This window comes from Pyxicephalus adspersus, chromosome 6, assembly GCF_032062135.1.
Source record: "Pyxicephalus adspersus chromosome 6, UCB_Pads_2.0, whole genome shotgun sequence".
Classification (NCBI taxonomy): domain Eukaryota; kingdom Metazoa; phylum Chordata; class Amphibia; order Anura; family Pyxicephalidae; genus Pyxicephalus; species Pyxicephalus adspersus.
The window spans coordinates 78,656,105-78,682,688 of record NC_092863.1 but is presented as its reverse complement, the minus strand read 5'-3'; the positions used below and the strand labels follow the sequence as shown (position 1 = coordinate 78,682,688).

Genomic DNA, 26,584 nt, shown 5'->3' with positions numbered 1-26,584 from the left:
TCAAGTGCAGCTCTTCTCTCACTCTTACATGACGTACAGCAGAGTGAATAGAATTCAGTGTTCTGTTTTGTACCATACAAACACAGTTTGTTCTATCTGTTCAAACAAAATTCATTGTTTAAAAAAAAATTCCCAAAAGGAACGCAATTAGGAAAATTAAAGTAAGTTCTTTTTCAGGAACTGTGCATATTGGGAAACATTAAAAAAGCTTGTGCTTAGCCTAAAATATGCATATTTTCTAAATGTTTTTCCCACAGAGAAGTAACTTATTTATTATCCACTTGTGGGCAGAATGTGTTTTCTTGGACCAATGCTAGGAAAACATGTGGTCCCCAAATAGGAGTTGCCCTTTTCCTGGTCCCTTAGAATGTTCCCCTGCTTTCCAGTGCCCCAAAATACAAATGAATCTCACAGAAAGAACCTTAACCTCAGCACAATCATTTTAATGAAGCTCTTCTAATATACATTCATACACAAAACAGACAAAGGGCCAATATTTTGTGTCTGCTTATGAAGAGGAACTTCATTAAAATAAAAAAAGGACTACCGAGCAACTACTTAAATACAATTACCATAATATAAATTTATAATTTAGCAAATAAAGTGTATGTAGTATACAGTACATTATGTAATAGGAGTCAGGAGCTTAAATTGTACAAATCTGCAGGCGTGAGTAGTACAAAGCATACATATCACAGGGGTCAGAAGCAAGCAATGCACAAAATTCAAGGATCAGAGTATGTTATTCACATAGCGCAGGTGACTTTAGTATCTAAAACACAATGGCCCTGATTTATTTAAGCTCTCCAAGGCCTGAGAGAATACACTTTCACCAGTGAAGATAGGTGATCAAGCAAACCTGGAATGGATTTATTCAATGTCATTTTCTATTTGCTAGCAAATGCTTTGAATCCTGGACCAGATCCATCCCAGGTTTGTTGGATCACCCAGCTTCACTAGTGAAAGTGTATTCTCTCCAGCCTTGGGGAGCTTTAATAAATCAGCGCCAATGGGTCTGATTTGTTCAAGCTCTCCAAAACCAGAGAAGATAGACTATCATGGGAGAACCTGGATGATCCAGCAAACATGGAATGGATAAAAATGAATTTGCTTTTACCTGGCAAATGTTTTTTAATCCAGGATCAAATCCATTTCAGATTCTACCATGATATTCTATCTTCTCCAGAATCAGGGTATTATACAAAGTGCAGCAGTCCCCAGCAACTGTGCAGTGACAGAGAGTGGGGATGCAAGTGTTGACGCATTTATGGAGAGTAGAGAACTATATTTGGAGGAATGATGGAGAAGTGAATGTTAGTGCTGTGGTGGAGAGTGGGGAGATGTGTGTTGGTGCAGTGACAGAAAGTGGGGAAGTAAGTGTTGGTGCATTTATTAAACGTGGAAAAGTAAGTAAGAATTGGGGGGCTGATGGAGATTGGGAAGTGAGTGTTGGTGCAGTGACTGAGCATGGGAAATTATGTGTTGGTGCAGTGATGGAGAGTGGTGAAGTGAATGTTGGTGCAGGAAGGGAAAGTGAGGAAGTGTTGGTGCATTTATGAAGAGTGGAGAAGTAAGTATTGGGGGAACGATGGCAATTGGGGAAGTGAGTGTTGTTGAAGTGAGGGAGAGAGGGGAAGTAAGTATTGAAGGGATGATGGAGTGTGGGAAAGTGTGTGTTGGTGCAGTGATGGAAAGTGGTGAAGTGAATGTTGGTTCAGTGGCTGAGAATGGGGAAGTGAATTTTGGTGCAGGAACGGAGAGTGGGTAAGTGAATGTTGTTGCAGTGAGGGAGAGAGGGGAAGAATTGGAGGAATGATGGACTGTGGGGAAGTGAGTGTTGGTGCAGTGATAGACAATGGGGATGTAAATGTTGGTGTATTTATGGAGAGTACAGACGTAAGTACGGGGGAATAATGGAGTATGGACAAATGAGTGTTGATGAAGTGATGCTAAGTAGGCCAATGTGTGTCAGTACAGAGTACAAGCTGGTGATCTGATGGTGACTCACATTTCACCTCAACCAAAGCAATCACATTTAACAACAAGCTTACACTGTCTCACCAGATTTGTACATCCTTAAGCCCAAAACATTAGGTCATTATTTATATATAAAATTACAAATAGGTTTGCAGTGCCTATAGACATTTTAAAATGTTAGATATTTAAAAGAAAATAGCATGTTTAAAATGAAAGTAGTAAACAAAACACATACAGATTAACAACATACATTTTGCTCTGGGGCCTTGAAGGGTAAATCCCGACCCATATAAACATTTAATAAACTTCTGACATCAACGTTTATGCTGTTTGAGCTAAAAGTAAAGCTTCTGCCTGCCCTGCCACTCTTTAGATTGTAGAAGCTTTCACTTTCATGCTGAGCAGATTTCCATTGGCATGTGTAAAGTTTGTTAGTGGCAATAAATCCCTTTACCTGAACAACTGTGAAACAAATGTGGTATATACATATATTAATGTGTAATAACCAAAAACAGACAATGCAACCCCAATATTTCTAAGGAAACCCAAACTATCAACCTCTCTCCCTGATAAAATCATTAAAATGCGCTTTGTCTGATCGGTTAATGCTGAGTACATTTTCATCCGGCACATCCCTTTGTTTTGTCTAGTGGTGCTAAATGTCCATCTGCATGATATTATTACAGCTTCACTGATTATAAGTTAACCCATAATGTGATGAGTGATGCTGTCAGGATACCTTCTTTCCTTATCTCCATAGTCAGCTCTGTGTCAAAGACCACCAACTCCCTACGCCGCACCCCAGGCTTTTATTTCTTCTTTACATACCTACAGCTAATACATATAAAAAATGAAAACCTGTTTGCTGGTATAAGTTTTTCTGTAACAACTTCTGATCCTCTGCCTTCATATGATCCTAATACATGTGTTTAAGTATGACATGCCTTTGCATCCTATCTAAAATCTGTATCTTCTTTTTTGCTGCTGGAGTCTCACGCCATAAATAATAATTTGCCCGGCTGGGGGCATTGCAAAGAGAGGAAGTGGTGAAACCACTGTAGAGAGATTGCTGCTCCTTAACACAGTGAACAGAAGTCTTGCAAAGTCATTAGAAATATGCTGCTTGTGATAAAGACTTTGTACTGTCTCTGGACATGATTTGTAACCTAAACAAAAGGTAAAACTTTTCAAGTTTACTACTTCTGGTACCATAAATTTAATTCTCTAACTCTGAGCTTACCAGGAAAAATAAATATTTGGAAAGCATAGAAAAACAAAGTATCTGATCAAATCCATCCACTTACTTAGGATCATTTCTGCTTAAACTAATTACATTAAGGCATCAGTAGCTAAGATTAAATGAATGATTTTAACCTCATTACAAGCAGTTTGTCTGACAATACAAACATGAAATGTGATCTTTCTGTATCACACATACCCTAAGGGACCTCACTGCTCTCTCTCTAAGGTTGCAATTATTTATATACACTGCAAGTTACATAGACTTTAAAAAACTAAGGACCATTGAATGTTTGCAGGTACTACTCACTGTAATATATATGTCACTTCCTTATTCAATACATCTGTCTTTTAAAAAGTAGATGTGATTTCTGCAGCAACCAGATTCTGTCTTCATTAGATAAATAGCTGCTGAAATGTAATTGGCTACAAAGTGCCTTAAGACTAAATTGAGTTTTGTGTTGTGAAAAAAATTGGTAAAAAAAAACTTGGCTAGGATTTCCAGGACCACGCATATATATGTGTGTTCATTTAAGCCTCTGACTTAAATACATGATACCTATAGTCCCGTCACTAGATGCAAAAGCTGTAGGTGTCCTACAGGAGCTCTGTACAAAAGGAAAGGTAATACTTACCTCTCCTGCTGCCCACACCACGGAATGCAGATTTATTCATAAGGAATCCCCAGCTGAAGTCTTCTCCAGTACAACCTTTTCCTCTGACCCTAAATCATATAGCACAGAATGGTGACACGGACTGAACTGAAATGGCCATACTAATGGAGGCGACTATGGGGTTTGACAGTACTGAAAATGTTGGATTTTGGATAAAACCTAAGCTGAGGATTCCTTGTCAATGGAACTTTAGTGTGGAAGCATTCAATTTAAAGCTTGCTGACCGGAGTTTCTAGTTATTATAACCTTTAGCATTCACTCTTTAGCATTGCTGAAGTGCCACTAAAGTTTTGTGAATCACAGACAATCTTCATTTTTATTCACAGTCAGTATTGACAACCTACATATCATATTATCATATCATACTTACTTATATATAACATAGGAGTTAACCATAGGTAAGCAGATGCATTTCATTGCACAGATTGACTGGATATCATGAAACAACTTTAGTACAATAACATCCAACCTGTGTACTATACATTGGAACCCGAACTGTACTCTATACACCCCTCATATTACTTACACATTGACGAAAGGTAAGTAGAAAAAAAGAGGTCTTATATACAAATTATAGGAGCTTTGTTGCAGAGTTACTGAGGCCCTGGGACTGTCTCTGGACTCCATGGTACAACTCCAGTACAATAACATTGAATCTGTGCACCACGCATTGGAAATCCAGATTACGGTTTTTACACCCCTAGGTGAGCAGAATAATGAATTTTCTCATACAGAATATTAACACCTGATATACAAGGATGTGACTCCTTTGATCATCCCTGGTCATCATGAATCAACACTAGTATAAAAAAAAAATCCAAGCTGTGCACCATGCATTGGAAAACCAGTATATCAAATAATCATTGCCCATAGGTTGGCGGAACAATGAATGTTATTTTACAGATTATAACACCAGGAATCAAGGGAAATGATCTAAGGACAGTCGCTGGACATCATATACCAACTTTTGTACAACAAATTCCAAGCTGTGCATCATAAATTGGAAACCAAGACTGCAGTCCATACATTCCATAGTTAATATACACATTTCCCATAGGTGTGAGGATTGTTTTTCTTGTGCTGATTAGTTAGCTATCCTTGGACATCACCAAACAACTCCATTACAGTGAAATTCCGACTGCAGTTCATATACTCCTTATATAAAACAAATATTGCTTAAAGGTGAGCAGAAAATTTTGTTTTATTACATGGATTATTAAACCTGGCATACAGGGACATAATTCCTGGGACTGTCCCTGGACATCATTGAACAACTTCAGTACAATAAAATCCAACCTGTGCACCATGCATTGTAAAAAAAAGACTGCAGTTATATATGATTAAAAAATATCCATAGGTGAGCAACATAATGGATTTTTTATTAGAGATTATAACACCTGAAATCCAGGGACTCTGGGGGTATCCCTAAATAACTCCACGACTATAAAATCCAACCTGTGGAAAATCACTCCATACACTTCTTCTATAATATACACATTACCATAGGTGAGCAGAAGAATAGATTTATAATACAAAATATAACTCCTATAAAATCCTGAAAAATTAACCATAGGACGGTCCATTGACATCATGAAACAACTCCAGTACAATAAAATACAACCTGTGCACCTTAATGCAAAAATAGAAAGCCAGACTGCTGTCCATACATTCCCTATAAAACATACACATTGCCCGTATCTAAACAGAAGAATGGCTTTTAAAAAAACAGATTATAAACCTAGAATCCAGGGACATGAACCCTTTGATTGTATCTGGACATCATGCAACAACTTCTGTACAATACCATTCAACCTATGCACCATGCATTGAAAAACCAGTAGAAAATAACATACCATAGGTGAACAGTGGAATAGATTTTATGATACAGATTTAACACCTGGCATACAGGGACATGATCCTAGAACTATTCATGGACATCATGGAACAACTGCAATGCAATAGCATCCAACCTTTGCACCATGACTTGGAAAAGCAGACTGCAGTCCAACCATCCTTTATATAACATACACATTACCCATTGGTGAGCAGAATAGATTTATAATACAGAATATTATTAATATTATTATTAAACAGGATTTATATAGCGCCAACATATTACACAGCGCTGTACATTAAATAGGGGTTGCAAATGACAGATGAATACAGACAGTGACACAGGAGGAGAGGACCCTGCCCGGAAGAGCTTACAATCTAGGAGGTGGGGGAAGTAACACACAATAGGAGGGGAGAAATGTAGTGATAGGAAGTATATATAACACCCAGAATCCGAAGACATGAAATTTGGACATCATGGAACAACTCCAGTGCAATAAAATACAACTTGTGCACCATGCAGAAAAAGAACTGACTGCAATCCTTACATCCCCTATATAACATACATAATGCCCAGAAGTGAGCAAATTAATTGATTTCATGATGCACATTAGAAAATGTAGAATCCAGAAACATGAACACTTTGATTGCCTATGGACATCATGGAACAATTTCAGCAGAATAAGATCCAACCTGTGCACTAAGAATTGGAAAAACAGACTTCAGTCTGTATTTACCATATATATTGTCTATATGTAAGCAATAATGGATTTTATGATCCAGATTATAGGGAAATAATCCAGGGACATGAACCACTTGTTCCTGGACACCATGAAACATCTCCAGTACATTAAGATCCAACTTGTGACCCATGCACTGGAACACTAATGTATAAAATTAATAAAGTGAGCAGAAGAATGGATTTTATTTTAGAGATTGTAACACCTGGCAAATAAGGGACATGTATGTCAGGTGCCCTATTTAATGTACAGCGCTGCATAATATGTTGGTGCTATATAAATCCTGTTTTATAATAAAAATGATGATCCTAGGACTGTCTATGGACATTATGGAATAACTCCAGTGCAAAAAAATTCAATTTGTGACCCTTGCACTGGAAAACTAATGTACATAATAAACATAAGTGAGCATAAGAATAGATTTTACTATAGAGATTGTAACACCTGGCATACATGGACATGATCCTAGGACTGTGTATGGACAATATGCAATAAAATGCAGGCTGTGCACCTGATAGTCCTCGTCCCCATACCTGAAGATAGGAATCTCTCACCTTGACACTGGTGTGGCTGGTCTGGGTCTCGGCCTCTATACAGCTGTGCTGTCCGGGCTCCCTGCGCTCTTTCCTGGAGCCGGCCCGTGCAGCAGGAGGATAGCGGCTCTGGTAGGCGAGCACTGAAGGGATGGAGTCGGCTGCGTCGGTCTTGATGAAGAGCCCGTGCAGGGTGGCAGCGGTGCCCTGGGAGATGGTGGTGGTCTGGTGTGGCGAGTTGGATTCGTCTGAGTCCCTGCAGTAGATGACCCCGCTCTGAGAGACGTGAATGCTGGGAGCGCAGCCCATCCCTGAGCCACCCTGCTGCCAGCTGCTAGTGCCAGGCTACCGGGCAGCACTGAGGAGCATAGTGCAGGGCACAGCTCAGCACATATAAGACACAAGGGGGGCACTGCCTACAACACCTCCCAATCACACATCAAGCACCGGTCATTATTCCAAGTTTAATGAAGATCTCATGTGAACCAGCCCCCTACAACGTCAATGGAGCTACATAGAAAGCATCTAGGAGGTGTGCCAATGCTGTGCCAGCCTACACACATCTGAGGTCTCATACCATGTGCCAAGGATGAGCCAGGGGGTATCAAGGCCTTTAAACCCCCTCCAATTGGCTGCCAGCCCCTAAGCCTATTGCTTGCTCCCACCAGTTGCACAGAATGAATGCAGAGCCTGGGATTCCCAGGTATGGCAGTGCCACCTCCTAGCCTGGCATGGACCAGAAGCTTCCTTCCACAGGTATTTATTCTGCTCAGCTACTCGATGATTTTCCCAGCAGCTCTCTTCCCCTGCAATGCTTTGACATCACTTCTGCCTGCGGTATGTAATTGGCACACACACAGGTTAGTGGGTCCCTGGCATGCTAGCCTGTCTGGACCTGGTACTAGCCCTCTCTGACATTGCCTAGATTTATTAAATATTCTCCTAATTTATCACCTTTAGCACATCAGTAATGGTTCCCTGTCCCCATCCCATCTAGAATTGCAGCTAAGCCTATTGCATGCATGCGATCCTCAGTGACCTGCTGGCATCAGACAATATTGGCTTTGCCCCTCTCAATCTGTCATATGGATCTCCCTGGATCCTTCCTGGAGACTGCAGAGATCCTGTACAGATGTAGATCAGCCTCTATAGAGCCCTCCCAGCCCTGTCACTGCTGCTGCTGATGATGCTGATGATGCTTTCTCCTCCTCTTGCTGGAAAGCAATGAGGCGTTGTCCTATTTACACATCTTTTTTATCTTTTTTATCTCAGAGGGATAAGGTGATCCTCTTTGCTTCCTGCAGACACCCTGCCAGGTGCTTGTGCTGTCCAGGATGAGGAAGGGATGGGTATAACCCAATGTTTGCTCTGCTCTATTATATGTAAAAGTATTTTAGGGCACCAAACTGTAGCCAAAGTATGAACATTTTATAAAATCAATAATGTCACAATATTCATGTAGTTTCCAGTCATTTATATGGGCAGCTAAAATAATATCTAGTCGCCTTTCCAAAAAAGGATTTTTCAGCCTGTCATTTGGTGATAGCAATACTCTGTCCCTCATCCAATTCTACTCAGGCGCAAAAGTGCCAATTCAACACACATTACACAGGCTTGTGAGCCTCAGGAAACCCCAATGAGTAATGTCATGCAGACATTGCTGGAAGGTATGTACAGTATGTAGGCAGGAAGTGGCTGCAAAGGGGCAGCTAGAGGTCAAAAGCACCAAAATTAGTAAGAAACAATTTACTTTTCTAAACTAATGTACCCACTGCAAACTATCCCAATATTATTGAAACATACCGATGTTAATCTGCTCAATAAAGCATTTATAAAATTTTAGGGTTAAATCTTGTCATGCAGAGAGCATAGAGAATCAGGACCACTAGGGGGCGCTATGGCTTGCACTGAAGTGGTGTGAGCCCTGAGAAGGGCCAAGGCGCAGAGTCTAAGCAGTACCCAGGTCTGCTCCAGAGCCTCTGATGGTGAGGATGTTGCGCCGCTGGTTACGGCCAGGTTGCAGTCCTTGGGCAGACCAAGGTGGGCAAGCACGGTACAAAATCACAAGGCAGGCGGATAGTCGAGGAAAGCCGGGGTCGAGACAGGCAGCACACGAGAGGTCAGGTCACATGCCAGGGATTCAGGAGACAGACACTAGTGACACAGGGGCCACTGCGCGCACAAGGAACACACAAGACACGGGAGGCAACAGGAGAAGCAGGGATATCCACAGACAGAGAGGAACACAGGAACACCACAGGGAAGTTGACTGGGAACCAACAGACTAGACAATGAGGGGTTAACGCAGGAGCTGGACGCAGGAAACACTGAATTAAGCAGCAGGTGAACAGGAACTAGCTCACAGAACTAGGAGCTCGGCACAATGGAGACATGTTGCACGAACACTGAGTGCAGTCTGTGAGCTAGCTAAATAGCCAGGGCTGGTCAAGAGGCTATTTTCTGTTTGACAAGCGGCATGGATGGAGTTGATAAAGCTTGGAAACAGAGGCATGCCCAGGGACAGAACTGTTCGCATGCGCGGGAGAGAGATGCCTATGTTTTAGTGAGGAAGAGGTAAGTGTGACAAATCTGCCCAATATCAGATTGTACTTGGCGTGTCTTTCTAGACACATGATTGATTGACTGAAAGGTACTTAAGTACTTAACTAACTACTCTATGCTCTGGAACAAGCAAAAGCCTACCCATGGGACCTTAAAGCCTTACTTCATACCAAAATTGCCAAATATCCGGGCTCTTTGAAACAGAACATGCTGATCAGGGACACAATTCTAACCTGGAAGGATATCAGAAAAAGGTTCAAGCTCCCAATTTAATTTTCAAGATATTTGTAGATTAAAGATAACCCAGGATTGCACACAGGGACAGGTTCATAGGACATTTCACATATGGGAAATTAAGGGCTTGTGTACGGTGGGTGATTTAATCGAGCCAAATTTTTCTGGAATATTGCCCCCACTATTTTTGAAAAATAAGTATTCTTTGTAAGATTGGACAGTACACCCCAGTTATGTTACACAAATACATCAATATGGGAATTTTTTGGTCGCTGAATATTTGGGTACTTTTTAACCTAATATGTTTGATAAAATGCTTTCTTTACCAGTGCCCTCCATTTCCGCTGTTGACTCATTTCTCCAATCATTTTATTTAACATCATTGGGAGATACCAATGTAAAACAATGGACCAAAGATTTTCCATGTACCGATGCGGTAGAGAAAATACTGTCTGGGTATCTCTCCGTCCCTACATGTATGACCAATGAAAATTGAGGGGAAACCCAGTTTAAATTGATGCATACGGCATATAAAGTTTTTTAATTACAATCCCAAAGGGAAATACCCCAAGCGATTAGATGCCATAAATGCAAGGACCACAGGCCTTCTCTGAAACACCATGACCACCAATCTCTTTGTATTGGCAACATGTTGTCAGATTTATTAAAAAGATTACAGGTTTCACGATTCCTTTTGATCCATTTTTATGTATTTTTGGGAATTGGGAGGACACCGTGGTTGGAGGCTTAAGTAGAGGGACTAGAAGATGGGCCAGTATATGTTTGCTGACAGCTAGAAGAGCTATTATGGCATAGTGGATAAACACTAGACCCCCAGTGGTGTCTGAAATCAAACTTCCCTGTTACAAATTTTATACAGAGAGATGTTGAAAGCAGATCAAGGTGATGTTATGGGGTAAGTCGGTTTTTAAGCAAGTGGCATGCGTTCATTGATAAAACAATGGCAGCTCCCGAAAGGGGTGCTATTTACCTGAAATTTTAATATTCTACATGGTATATAACTAATGGAGTGTACTGATCTGTAGTGTTGGTGGTGGAATTCTGATAGACCTGACCCGAAAAAAAAACGAGATTCCACAGCAAAAAATTCGGATTAAAAGAAATGTAAAAAAATGTGTTCAAAAATAAAAATTAATTGTAATTAATTTTTACAGGTTATCCTACAATGATATGATCTCTCTTACTCTGTAACACACTTTCCAGCACAGTAATATTATGATACATTTGTTACATTTTTCTTTTATCCACTGTGAGAAAAAATGTAACAAGTGTATCATATTACTGTGCTGGAAAGTGTGTTACAGAGTAAGAAATACTTGCGGAGCATCTACTCAATGACTGCAGCCGGGGAACTGAAGAGTTTATCTGCAGTTCAGTTCCCACGGTCACATGACCATGGGAACTTTGCAGTCACAGCTGTGACTGCAGGCGATCCCCGGGCACTAGAGGTTGAATGGGGACAAGTTTCCATATTCATCACATCTAGTGCCCTGTGTTCTTGGATAGAGAAACTCTATTCAAGAACACATACTACTAGTACAGTACAGCAACAGCAATCCGGATCGCTGTTGCAGCCCTGTAGTATGTGTTGCTGGATAGAGTTTCCCTATCGAAGAACACAGGACTCCCTGTGTTCCTGGATAGGGAAAATTAATCCAAGAACACATACAATCTGATTGCTCTTGCAGCCCTTACTAGTCCATAAAAATAACCCGAATTCTCCCACTATTGACTTCAATGGTTTTCGAATTCGGCATTCGATCACCCGAACAATATCTCACTATTCGATCGAATAGCTGTTGAATCGAATAGTGAGATATTCGACCAACACTACTGATTTGCAAAAAAAAAAATGTATAATGTGTAAATATATATTTTCAATACATACATATACAGTGTGAAGAGGATTTTATATTGATGTAACGGCATGTACGAGTATGCTTTTATGTTTGTTGTTCTGATTTTAGTTTATGTATATTATGTTTGGTTTTTTTTCTTTTCTTTTTTTTTTTGAGCTGCTGATACTGTTATTAGTATTGTCCAGTTATTCTAAAATTGTAATTCTATGCAAAAAAGAAAAATCTTTGTTAAAAAAAAAAAAAATAAAGAATAAAAAAATAAACTATTAGTTAATGATTGATTGGTTTCTGTAATGCTAATCCATATGCACAGTTCCACCTTCCTAATTGGTTATCCCATATGGAGCAGAACTGGTGCACTGGTCAAGGAGACACTGGGGTTAATTTCCGAAAGGAAAATAGGCCAACCACTTATAAAATAAATATACCCCAAATGAACAATCAAAATCCTCATTGTGGGACAGTCAGATTACACATGCAGATCTATTCAATAATAAATCCAGAGTCCAACATTTGTTTATACTAAGATCAATATGCACATAACATATAACATATGAAACATTATGAGGACCTACCTAAACTACCTAACCAAGCATTTATGGGTATTGCAGATATTGAAATCAATGCCCATGGAACCTGTCTGGCTAACAAAGGGAAGCTGCAAAACATTACCTGGCCAAAAAAGGCCTCCTGGAACCTGGCTGGTTAGGAACACCCCCCCCCCCCAACTCTATACCCACTCCCAACAATAAACACCCTCCACACAATAATATTTGTTTCAGGCCTGAAGGTAAATAGGTTCTACAGAGACTCAAACAACAATGTAAACATGACAAAGTCTTTAACCTTTTCCAGCTCTAAAATTAATGATTTTGGCTGTAATTCCAGCTATCTTCTTCCACCATTTGGCAGACACAGATGGGGTAACTCCTGGGCATTATATTGTACCCAGCATTGTCTCTGGCATCTAGTTCTTTTCTTACATGCTCTATTTCATGCAATGTAAAGGAAATACAAAAAGTCAACAGGAGCAGGGGAAATTTTTTTTCATGTGAGCCAAACATCTGTACTTCCTGGTGACTTTTTGTTTAAGTGATCTAGTATTTACTACATGTAGAAATGCTTGTGAATCCCTAAAATCTTAATCAAATTTCAGATGTACTCAGTCCAATATCTGGTAGAGTTTAATAACGGCTTTATAACATGGACCAAAGTCTGGTAGTGCGAGGCCACCTCTGAATTTCTGCCTGGTAATAATTAGTTTACTGATCCACAATGTTTTCCCAGATCATATAAAAGAGCAAATCAAATGCTGCAAGAAGGGAAAAAAATAATTCAAGTGGAGTCTACTGTATAGAAATAATATAGGATTTTTGGTAAAATATCCATTTTTACCACATTAATTAGACCTGTTCATGATAGGTACAACCCAGAATATGTCTTCCAAGTACCTTCGATACTGTGGAGTAAAGGCCTATAATTAATGTCTGCCATGGAGATTAAATCACTGGGTATGCGAATACCTAAATATTTAGGAGATTTATCCTGCCACCGGAATGGGAAATTAGTCCTTACCTTGGCCTACGGGTTGGTATAAAGAGTCAATATCTTATCAATTATCACAGGTCCTAGCCCAATTTGTAGCAGTGTTTTCTGTAAGAAGATCCAATCCACCTTGTCAAATGCCTTCTCGGCATCCACTGAGAGAAGGCAAGTAGGAATCAACTTTTTTTTTCCGGCCAGTGTATCAGGGAGGCTGTTTTTAAAGTATTGTCGCATGCTTCACTGCCTAAAAGTGAAGCCAACCTGGTCTAGTTGGATCAATGAAGGAATAATATGTTTTAACCGATTGGCAATAAATTTGGAATAAATCCAGACAACTAATTTCGTCAGAGAATGGGCCGGTAACTGCTACATATAGTGTTATCTTTACTTGGCTTGGGGAGTATTGTTATATGAGCCTCTAAGGAATAAATCAGGAATTGTGTATCCTTAGTAATAGCGTTACAAGTCGATAGAATTGGTGTTGATAGGGTCTCCTGAAACGTTTTATAAAATCTGGGTCTGGGCTTTTTTCCACAACCAGGGAAGATATACAGGCCACCAATTCCAACCCTGTAAAAGGATTATCTAATTTTTTACGGGTCTTTTGGGAAATCATGGGTAGCTATGAACTCTGGCTGCATCTCAGAACATTTACCTTTGAAAATATACAAATTTTTATGATAAGATTGGAAAGTGGATGCAATATCCAAGGAGTTCTGTAATTTGCTATCTGAGGATTATTTAATACATGGGATGGGGGTGGTATATTTTGCTGCTTTAAACTGAAAATTCAGTTGGGTTTTAGCAAACATTGAACACATGGAAATGTTATGAATGTAATCATTCACATAAATGCCAAAAGGTGATAAACATAGTGAGATACATTATAATTCTACCACCTGCTACTATAAAACTGTGTGTACAGGATCAGTCTGTACAAACTGACAAGTGGTTTAATTATTGCAAGGTACAAATGTACCAAAAAAGAAACACAGGAAGACAATTTAAATAAAGAAATCTATTATTCTTTCTTTATTTTTACAGCACTTTAATGTCTACTGTGGGATGAATATTAAAATGTATTATTTACAGAGGTGAAACATTTTCATATGAAATAAACAAATTCCTATAAGAGTAGGCAGCTTAATTACAGCCTATGCATAAGCTTTAGAGTTTATTAAATAAGAGATTGTGGAGAGGCACCCACACCATTATGTGTATCCTGCAGTTGTCTGCCGAGCTGCCACACAAGCAATTATGTTGATGATGCGTTTGCAATGCAGGTCGTGTTACCTATGGTGTTGTCAATTGGTTTCTGAATTAAAGGAAACCTATCAAAAAAGGAAATACAAGAGCTGCCATCACTTACATCCTTTTCAAATGCTGGACTTCTGATTGTCTCTTGCTTCAACATTATTTAAAGAGGAATGATACTTGTTGGTGGGTGGTGAGCTTCTGCCATAAATAGCAAGTATGCATAGCATACTAATATGGTACAAGCTAAGCTGTATGCAGCCACCTTGAAGCGATGTCAGGTCCAAGACCAGTCATTACAACATCAGAGAAAAGCTGACTACCCTGCATGCTTGGGATCTGCTTCAGCCATCGGATGGCCATTCATGATGTATTGCATACTCATAAAGTCATAAACATGGATCACCGACTCAGCAATAGCATATTTCATAGTTTGTTCATAACAGATTTTGTTATGGCTGGGTTGTGTATTACCATGTGTTTAACATAGTCTGTGGTTCCATATGGTGCCAATCATTGTTGTTGGAATGAATAAAACTTGCCAAACAACATGTATAGCAGCACACCATATTTCACGCTACCATGTTTTGTGGTGTTTTACATTATAGAATGGTATATGCACCTATCTCAGTCAAAAGAATGGGCAGCTTTAGCATAATGCACATTATCATGCAATGTAATAAGTGGTACTGCACTAAAGATATGTGCACTGGGTCTTAGAGGGTAGAAGCAGTGAGATCCAAATTCACATTGAGATCCATTGAAATTCAACTCAGTGACAGCAATGTTCAACTTTTGCTATATAAATCTCTATTACAATAAATTATCTAAATCTGACAAATAGGAGGCCTGGTAAAAATGGTATTTAGTAGTATTCAAAAGTATGCATTGCTTAGTAGGAGGCAGGGGGGACCTGTTGAGCACAAGGGTAAACCTAAAATTCAGAAAAGGTTGCTCTACACCTTTGACACCTCATAAAACTCAAGGGCATAGCTTACTGCTCTTTCTAAAAGAGATTGTTATTTTAGAAATTGTATTATAATGTGTGATTATCCAGGTAGTTATAGTGTGTTCACACAACCTATTTACACTACATCATTATCTATCTTCAAGTCTAGAGATCTGGCAATTCCCAGCACTGCCTACTCCATCCGTGGTCCCATCTGGCATAATTGTTAACTTCCAGCTAATTACAGTATTATTTAGAGTCATAATTTACCATAATATGTACAGACCAAACAGCAATAATGTCACTTCATTTTACTTATACAAACAACTCCAAACAGGGAAATATATACACCTGTCTTTCTTTCAGATCATTATTCCTGATAGATTTAATGAAAGCACAATATAAAAAACCAAAGCTTCTTTAATGTAGCCTTTGCTGTATGCAGTATCTGAATTATAGTTAGCCTGTCTTTCCCTAAGCCCTTGCATTCTAACATCTGTTGTGTAATATGAAATGATTTATTGTATAATTTTAGGTTTAGTGACCCCTTTTATGGTAAGAATACAAATAATTGAGAGTAGTCAGAACTTGTCAATGCAAACACATGATCAACTGCTTGTCCTATTTTAAGGCTACATACACACGTGCAATGGTTCTTGTTCAATAATTGCCCCTGATTTATCAAGCAGAATCGGATGATCGCTCGCGCATTCGTATTCGCGATCCGAAATCGTACGCCGTCACGCTATTCAGCAACTGAAAAAGCTCGCGGCCGGAGCCGCGCATCTCCGGCAGCTTTACACTGGCAAGCTTGCATTAAAAGTCACTGTCTTAATCGCGCAGCTGAAATCTAATCGCCTTAATTGGCAGATTCGCGCCCCCTATTGCTCATTATCAAGGCAGGAATCCGGCTGGCAGAGAGGTAAACCGCGATCGCTGGCCGCGCGTGCTTTCGCGCTTCCAGCGAGCGCGGATTTTATTGATGAATCAGGGGCATTGACTCAGGACTGATATCGGACAAGATTCTGGCATGTGTACAGGGTTCGACATCTATCATCCGAATGACCCTCCTGACGGATCCAGGGATCATGGACGCGGGACAGTTATAATGCAAGTGAAGTGGAGAGAGCACAGCAGGGTGCTGCTCCATTTCTCTCCCCCCTACCCCCTCCATAGAGCAGAATTTTGCTGTATGTACAAAGCTCGTTCATGCATCGTGCAGTTGTTTGTTGAGATATTGTCGACAATTATTACACATGTGTACTTAGCCTAAGTCAAAGGAAAGAGATAAAGCTTGAAACATGTACTCTAATTGTTTTAACTTACTGTGAACAAATGGCAAATCCACAAAACATTTATGTTTGAGTAAGAAAAGTGTAAATGTTTTTCAGCGTGGTGCAGATTTTCAGTGCTCTGCATATGTGGGAAGACTTGTTTTTAAGAAACAGTCTCTGCTAAATTTTTTGTTAACATAACTTGGAAAGGAACCAAACATTTGAAGTGATCCTTGGAGTATGGGAAACAGGAAACGAACAAGATGTAGAGGATATCCTATGGATGCATAAATTACTATTGTTTTATTTAGTTCTAAAATAAATTGATTATTTTAGAGAAGCTTTGTGTATAGTGAAATCGTGTTAAGTGCTCTGATTTCTGCCAAGTATGTTCAATTTTATATGATCAGACATCTAGCTATGTGTCTCTCTCTCTCTCTCTCTCTCTCTCTCTCTCTATATATATATATATATATATAGTGAGAGAGAGAGAGGGAGAAACATTTAAATCAACTTTAGACATCAAGTTGAACTTGGGAAAAAGTTAATGTCCAGATGTTCCCAGTTAATCACCATCATTACCCCGCTCACTTCCTATCCTTACAGTGTGCCTGTTTTTGTTTTAGACAGTGCAATTAGAGCAGCTTTTCAACCTTTTTAACCCTGAGGAACCCTTAAAAATGTTTTTAGGTCTTTGTGAACCCATAAAAATCTATTTTTGTGAGGGTCAATGGGAAAATTATCAAATGTAAGATAAATCAGCCACAGTTCAAGGAACTCCTAGCAACCTAGGACAGAACAGCGGTTCTTAACCTTTTGAGGACTCCAGACCATCATCACCATTCCTTATATTAGTTGCCAGTATGACTTCCAAATATGTCATCAGCTTGAATTTACTGTACTTTAGATATGGATAGCTAGGAAAAGAACATGAAATAAAATCATAAGCATTGATACCTTTATCATATTTATTTACGAAAAGCAAAATGAAAAAATGAAAAATGACAAACATACAAACAGCTACAACTATTGTTACTATTGGGTCCCATTCACGTACTACCCAAGTATAAATGAATACACTAAATAAATACCAGTACCCAGAGATAGAGTCCCATACCCCCAGCATTTGGTTCCCATACCCCCAATGGGTATGGATACCCCCAGTTAAGAACCCCTGCTCCAGAGAGAGAATGGACGCATTGGAGGGTAGTTGTGTTGTTAAAGACAACACAGTCAACATACTTGCTCAACAGCTGGTAAAAACACTGAAATAGGCATCTAGAGATTATGTTTTAAACCTTGTACACCACAAACAGGAAACAACTAAGCAAAACTCAAGTTCAACCAATCACAAACATAACTAGTTTTAGCAGGGCCGGATTTGTAGTTTTTTCTCCTATAGGCCGGCTTCCTTTTGCCTCCCCCACAAATGCCTTGAAAGTGGGCTATAATGATACTGTGGGTGTGGGTATGGTCAACACTCCTTTTTGCAAGGGAACCACTGTGCTTCGTCGGGGGTGGCAGTGTCTACCCACAGTGGCCCCAGAAAGTGCTTCTGCTCCCTGGCACCTGCTCCTAAATGTACGCAAAAAAAAAACAATTGGACCTCGGTAATGAAATATGATTGTGGTAAGGATATTAGATTGTGAGCCCCTTTAGGGATAAGAATATGGTTTTGAGTCCTCACTATAGTCATGTCACTAACTGTTCCACAAAAGGGCTCACAATCTAATATCCATAGCATAATCATATGCCATTATTTCAGTTTAAGGCTAATTGTTTTTAGGGGAAGGCTAAAGTGCTGCATAATATGACAGCGCTGTATAAATAAGTAATGAAAAATTTTCAACCCCTCTTACTGACCCCCCCCAAACTGCCTTTAAAGCGGACTCCTAATGTAAGGACTAGTTTTTGCTGTCTTTCTGCCCCTTCAGTCGCTTGTAGAAATACAACAAAAGCAGAAGTTGGGCTTTCACGTCTGTAATGGAAACAGTATAGTACAAAGAAACCTTGTTACTAATACATTTTGTATTATGATAGCTCCCACAAGAAGTGTACATTTATATTTCTTCTTCATAGAGAAACAGAACATTTTGACCTAAAAATTTAGGACAATCACAATCAGTTCTTCACTGCACAGCACTGCTTTCTCATCCTGCACATCACAAACATTTCAAATTCTACAACTGGACTTGTTTGAGTGCTCATTAATCCCTTTCATATCTCATATTCCTTGTGTGATAAGATTACCTTTCACAAATGTGTTAGATTTTCTCTTTACGGCAAAACATCATCTTTACCTGCTAAATCTCAAAAGCTGCTCCCTCTCCTTCTAGTTTTGCCAGAACTGAAAATCTCAAGCTTGGTAAACATATTAAGGATTTTAGTAAACTTTATTTTAAAAAACCTAGGTGCATCTGTTTTAAATATACTACCAACACTATTTTAGTTTTAAATGGAGAACCAAATGAGAGATTCTGCAGCGAGGTCATCAAATATGTGTTTGAAACCATAATCATATGTCCCATCAACTTTACTGCTCAAGGGATAAATACATAGGATACATAATATTTTTGTATAAAGGTAAAGTTTAATTTTAGGTAACTACACATCAAAAATTAGAATAATGGAAACTCAAACAAGAAAAACAAATATTTAGGTCACATGTAGAGGTCTATTTATAAAGCAGTGAATCTGACATATATGAAGTATTCATTGCATATGAATCTTCTTAGATAATAGGATCCTGATCCAGCTGGTTTTAGTCAAATTAGGCAACAATCTAACATCTATGTACCATTATTCTAGTGCATGACCATTGTTAGGGGGAAGTTATTGGGTGGGTTTGAAACACCCAGGCTCACTATTGTTTCCCTCCAAATAAGCCAGTGGTGTGATCATCTTTATTCATCGTATCCCCTAACATTGTTTACTATTAGTCCCAAATTCCCAGATTCTCCTGCATCCCATTTAGGGAACAATATGTAAGATGGTCAAATCCAACTGTTTTTAATTAATTACTTTTCTGAACAGCACAACCAGGAGTGACCCCAGCAAATGCTACTGCTAGATTATTTATAACTGGCCGTAAGGGGGAATTTTAGGTGAATTTTATTTTTTCATGTTTTGGGACAGCGTGCTTCTTTAATTTCCTTTGCATGCCCCGGGAAAGAGTATACTTATAGTGTTTTTTTTGCTAATTCAGTCCATGTGTAAATCCCATCAAACTCAACAATGCCCCGCTTGCCCCAGTGGGTAATAAAAAATTAGGGAACATGCATATCATTTAATTATGTATTTATTTTTTGGAATGAATGCAGTAGCATCAAAATCTTTTGTTACTAACTTAGCCTGCTTTCGTGTCTATTCCTACATAGATAGGTAGATGGTATAGCAACACAACAGTAAAGGTAGTGATTGAACATTGAACATATATTATTTATGTCTTCTTAAGCCACACCAGGAGATTTCAGTGTAGTCCTCAGACCACATCTTTAGAAAGATATTAATAAACTTCAATAACTGAGCTGCTCTGCAGGCAGTCTCTGAATTACAGCTCCAGTTTGCTAGATTAAAGGCTTGTAGAGTTCACAGCAGTTTGCTGTGGCTGCGTGCTGTCTTTCAGATGTAGCTGTATCACTGACCACCGAACTAAACAGGTGAACCCTATAGAATCATGAGAACCCCTTCATTAATGAACAATCTCTTCCACTCACACGGTTGCAGAGACTATAGGCAGATTGTGAAATGTCTGTGGTAAAGGTGTGACCAAGCTGAAAACTTTGCAATAAGCTACCATTTTTCTGAAACCTTTTACAGATCATTTCATTACAGCTAAACTCCACACAAAAAAATTATATATATACATGAAAAAAAAGTACAGCCTCTTCAGGACATAATAAAAATCATCTGGGCCTAAGCAGGTCTAAAAATTAGGCAATAACACCTAACATGTTAAAACTAAACTGTTATACAATGTGAACAATTCAGTATACTTTTACCATGACTAGGGTAGAGAAGATAACATCCCATAACATTACCCCCATACCAGTTTACATACTCCTTTTATTAAATAAAAACGTCCTATAACAATTTCAACATATTGTAAACAATTTATTGACATAGAGTTCCAGGTGCCTATAAAATGCCTATCACCCCAATCAGCTTGAACTCCTGTGGATACTTTCATTTCCTGGCCCCCAGCCGCTACCACACCGGCTCAGGGACAACGGTGCCCTCATCCACAGCTCCCCTTGGCCTCCCTGACAACCAGGTGTCATCTGAGGCTCCACTTAAAACCGGAACTCCATACCTCAGATGGGTTCCACCCCCTTTTCTTGCATCAACTCTCTACCTTTTGAACCTGCAACCCCGCCGCCGCCATGACAAACAAAACAAAACAAAAACCCACCTACATGACCATTCCCACAACATCACGTTGACCTCCTACCAAAGACCCAAATAAAGGGAGAGGGGGGGCAACAATTCTTCCTTCTCTCCTTCTTCAAAGTGAAAATCCCACTTTCTTCACAGCACCTTTATCATTTCACCCTTCACCCCTCCTTCATACTTGATTCCACCTCATCTCCCCATGCTGCTTGACCACCCCCTTACTCATATTTTTGCATTGTCTTGCCCCAGGCCTACTTTTCTAAAGGAATTAGGGGGTAAGTAACAGCATTGCACTTGATTTATTAATCAGCAAGTGTGAACAACTCTATAGAAGCAAAAGTTTAGATAGTTTGCTGGTCTGGAGCATTCAGGTGTATATTAACACAATCAATGTCAAGTCAAAGAGGAAAGACATCAATATTAATCTTAAAGAAGCAAATGTTGCTGCCATTTTTCCAGGAAGGGTTATACGGCCTAATTTCCAAAACTATACAAGTAAAAAACCAATAATGGCAGTTGCCAGTCTTCCAAGGAGTGAACATCCTAGCAAATTCACTCCAAGGTCAGACTGTGTGAAACTTGGAGAAATTGCAAATAATAACGACATCTTAGTTTTTACAGGCCTCAGCACATTTTATGTCAAAGTTCAGGACAGTACAATTATAAAAAATTGAACACGTATGGCTTAATTGGAAATGTTTGCAAATTTACACCAAAGAAACTAAAAGATTTCTGGACAATTTCCTTTATACAAAACCAAAGTAGAGATGTTCCCAAAAACCAAACAACATATCTGCAAAAACACGTCTTACTACCTGTCGAGCACTGTGGCGGAGATGTGATGATTCCAGCTTGTTGTACAGCCACAGGACCTGAGCACTTCCGTATCCACCTCTTCTGTATACCAAAGTATTCTGGAGTAGAGTGGAGTAAATGTAAGGCTATCTGTACAACAGCTAAAGCTTGGCTGGAATTGGGTCATACAACAGGATAATGAATCAAAGTGTTGTAATGGCCAGGTCAACGTCCAGACCTCAACTTGATAAAACTGCAGTGGCAGGATTTTAAGACAGTTGTACATAAATAAATGCCTGCAAACATCAAAAAATTGAAGCAATGTTGTAAAGGTGATGTCCTTCTGCAATAAAATACCTCACCTGCCTGATCTTAACATTTTTTTTTAAACAGTCTTTATTTAAAAGTTTTCAAAATAAAAAATAAATGGCATTAAAATATGCATGTTGTAGGAAAATAAACAAAGTGAAGTAAGTACACATATTGTAGTAACACAATCAAATTCAAGTAAAAAAAGATCAGCACCATAGAAGCTAAAAATAGAACAAATGAAAATAAACAATACAATCCTTATAAAATTGGGATCCATTTTGAGATATAACTAAAAGTTGATCTCAACATTTTAATTGCACTTGTCCTTGCCCTGTCACCGGTGTTGAGTTCTTCACCCAATCTTCTTAATTGCCTGTGCCAGGATCATATAACTCAGCGGTCGGCAACTGGTGGTCCACAGCTCTGGCTGGTGCATTCCCGAGCGGTGTCAGGAGAAGACATAACCCCGCTTGGGGGGGCAGCACTCAGGGAAGTGAGCAGGTTGTTTTTGGACACAATCCACCCAATCTCCCATCGCAGGCTCAGGCGTGGATTGTGGGCGAGTTTTGGCATCAAGACGTCACTACGGGGGAAGTTTCTTCCCCTTTGAGTGACACCCGGCTCCCCTGTGCATGCACAGCCTGGAGCCGTAAATATAGTGGTCCGTGTGTCTACAGGTTGGCAACCACTGATATAGCTCATTCAGTTAGGGCAACCACAGCTGGGGTTCACTTGCTATCCCAGCATCCTACGCTTAGCAATTTGTTTGACAGATGAAGACAGCTATTACGTAGGTATGTTTTATTGCAGAAAAGACATCGCCTGTCCCTTTCTGCAATGTAGACCTGCCTTATCCCTGTTTTTTCAAAGTGGAAATTCAGTTCTGCTTTACCTAGGTGTCCCAGATGCACTGCACTACCACAAAGACTGTCCCTATGGTTTCATGCTTCTACACCAGCCACAAAAGGTATGAAAGTTCAGGAACCCAGCTTCAGAGATCTCACTAGAGAGACATACTGTATATGCCAGACATAAATTAGGTGATTACAACTAAAGCATTTACCAAAATCATAAGTATCATTTATACGTGGTTTGACTGAAGCCTACAAGGAAAAAAAAATCAAACGACGACCGAACTACTAAAATAGCAGGCATGATATTTAATTGGAAATACTAGTTAACACTGACTGCAATAACCCACTGACAGTCATGACCTACAACAGTATATTTTATTCCTTATCTTGTGGACATTGCACACTTCTGTTCTCTTTTGTCTCCTTTTTTGTAAATCATTGCAAGCTACACAAGAATTTACAGATGATGAGCACAGATAGAGGAAGCTCGGAGGATGTTTGCTAATAACTTCTCATATTTACTACCGAACAAAGTGTCACAAAATCCATAAGCCATGGGAATGTTATTTAAAAGTGACAGCTTTTCTACTTGTTGCTGTGACACTGACAAAGTAATAGAATAAATATTTTAATCTTCTAAGCTTTAAGCAAACATTACTCAAGAATACCTTCTCAAAATAAAAAACAATATGCACCCTGGCTAATTATAAGCATGGAAATGATGGTGGTGGGGGTAAGAAAACTTGCAAGTGAATAATATAGCAGCTGTGACCAAGAAACACTTTGCCTATTCAGGGAAATGTGGCAGGCACTTTTGAAAGAACTATCTTTCCCATGTACCACCACTACTTAAATTCTCTATCACAGCCAGGAATACAAATGCCATTACCTGATGGTTCATTATTTAAAAAAAAAACATTGGGTCACAAGGGTGATTGGGGGCATTAGAAGAACACATAACAACAGCCCATCATTTGCAGGCGACTGATCTGCTGTCAGCCGCAGGTGAACCATACAGGAACTGATGAGCAACAGCTAGTATGTAAGAGCCTTTAAAGAGTTATAGGCCTTGACTGGTTCTGATTGTCAGCAGAATCAAAAAAGAAGCAGGAACCGCAATATTGGTTTAAAATTTGAAATTTACTAAGCTACATGTGTGTGCAAGAACTACTTCGTTGCTTTTTCAGGTATTTTGCTCCCTAACCACCTTTACCAAAGTTCTTATCAATAAAAGTGATTGGTGCCCAAACAATTGAACTCACTGCATACCAAGTAACTTGACAGTAGATGCTCCCAGGAGCTACAAAAGACTACTAGATAGTATACTAGTATACTGGGAGGTATACAGGAAAATGTATCAATGTATGCCATCTGGACAACTTTATGGGTTACCCTACAGCATTAGCATTGGAGGAATGATGCTATAATAAATTAGGATCAATATTTTACTGAGCTGTATATACACTGTAAGTACAGACTGTATAAAATGCTATGTTTTAACCATACTTTCAATTTAGGATATAAGGATAGGCACTCCTATTATGAGGCTGATACAAAAATATCAGGTGATGTTTAAGATAATGAAAATAAGTATGATGAAGGAAAGCATTACACATAGACAAAGCACAGCTTAGGAATACATGTAGCAGTTTTATTAGACATATTGTCCTACTTTTGTGTTCTATAAAACTGGTTATGGTTGATACTATTGCATTGCGTGATCCTTGGACTACTGACAATACATCAGCACAAATCCTTACTGAATGATCTGGTAATTCAGACTGTCCTTGTGTTTGCAGAGTAAACACCAAAGTTTAACATCCCATGGACCAGTTCAGCAAGAGCTACAAAGTATAATTCAATTTGAGAATATCTTTGCTTGAAAGAATTTATGTGAAGTTCAGTGATATTGTATAGAAGAAGACACAGTTAACCTCAGGCAGTACAGCACCTCAAGAAAAGAAGAGAAGCAATAGTGATAGTTGATAGTATGGATTCTGACTTCATATTGGGACTCGGAACTCAAAGAGCAAAAAGTGCCCACACTCATCCAATGACAGGCAGACTGAGCTTGCTGCAAAGTACTTCGAGGAAAAGTACTTGTTAGTTAATACTCTGGGGAAAGTGCTCTAGGGAAATAAGTTTATCAATAACCCTATTTATTGTACAGAGCTGCATAATATGTTGGCGCTATATGAATCATGTTTATTATTATTAATATTATTAATAATAATAATAATAATAACCAGTGGTCTCAAAGCATTTCACTGATTTGACTTCCTGGAGGGAAGTAGAGTTTACAAGGATTCCAAGTTCCATAGCAGGGTTTGAAGATGACGATATGATCTAAGAGTGGAACTTAGTTAAAATCTTTCTTCCCTTGTTGAGGAAAATTTGTATGGGATAGCAGTAAGTAGTAGAAAGGAGTATTCCTGAGAACTGAATTTGGGGGTGGGGGATGAAAAATCAAGAGCTGTTCCCCCATCAGAATATTAGGTTGTGGGGAGCAATATTCCAAGAAAGTATAACCCTCTCCCTAATGGCAAAGAGATAAAATCATCAGTGTGCTGCTTCTACTTCCAATGTCCATCGCTGTTGGGGTGGAATAGAGGATCAGTAAGTGAAGGTGAAACTGCAGCATTGTACGTTTGTTTCTCCTCTCTTTTTGAGATCTTTATTCAAATTTGACAGCACAGTGCTACCTTAATACACATTATATTTAACCCTACAAACCTTTTTGATAACTCTTTCTGGAGCTATTCTTAAATCTGCACCGGAAATCATATTTATGCAAAAATGTTTAGTTATAGCACAGTTGTGGTTGTTGTTGCTGTTACTGTAAAGGAATGTTAGCAATCATTTCCGGTGACAGTAGGAATGAATGAGTACTGTATGAACATCTTTGTTCTTTGGAAAGGAGAGGGGGCTGCTTTAGAAAACTAAAGTGATCATTAGCTGTCAATCATTCAAGTGATCTGGCAGGATGAATCACTAAGTGACATTTGGGGACACCAGTACAGATGCTGGATTTTCACAAATATTGGGTGATGAAAATCTAGTGTCTATGGGGAGTACAAAAATAATGGCAGTACTGATAAAGGTACATCAGTTTTGCTTTGCATGAATGATCACCACAGTTCTTGGCGCTGTATATGATTACACTTGGGTTAATATGGCTGTACTGCTACTGATATACTTGGGAAATAATCTAACCATATGAAGATTGAAAAGGTTGACAATCACCATCAAGGAACATTACAGTACAGGTCGATACGGCTGAGAGGAAAGTGTGTAATGTGCAATGTTTGTACAAGAAAGCATGAGGTACTTAGGAATGTATACACATATCGCTAAAACACATACAACTGCAATGTGAGATGGTGTTGACATTAACCATTATCTGCTTGTTCTGGCATACACTGTATTGAGCTGTCATTTCTCCAGAAACCCTGACTATGTGATATATGGGATTGCTTAGGGATGCTGTTCCCTAAATAAAAGGGCCAGAGAAGATTTTATGAGTTGTCAGTACATTTA

General features: G+C 39.1%; 1 protein-coding gene across 2 annotated transcripts in view; it reads right to left on the bottom strand.

The window, feature by feature from the left end:
• PDE8B (phosphodiesterase 8B) overlaps positions 1-26,584 on the bottom strand; it is a 100,815-nt gene that overhangs the window by 73,058 nt on the left and 1,173 nt on the right. The window contains exon 1 of one of the 2 annotated variants that reach the window (XM_072416301.1): positions 7,018-8,488. The exons of the other annotated variant lie outside the window; for it this stretch is intronic. Within the exon in view, the coding sequence (XP_072272402.1) occupies positions 7,018-7,305 (288 nt within the window). The 5' untranslated portion in view covers positions 7,306-8,488. Of the gene's footprint in view, positions 1-7,017; positions 8,489-26,584 lie in introns of those variants that run through there. 2 annotated transcript variants of the gene reach the window in all.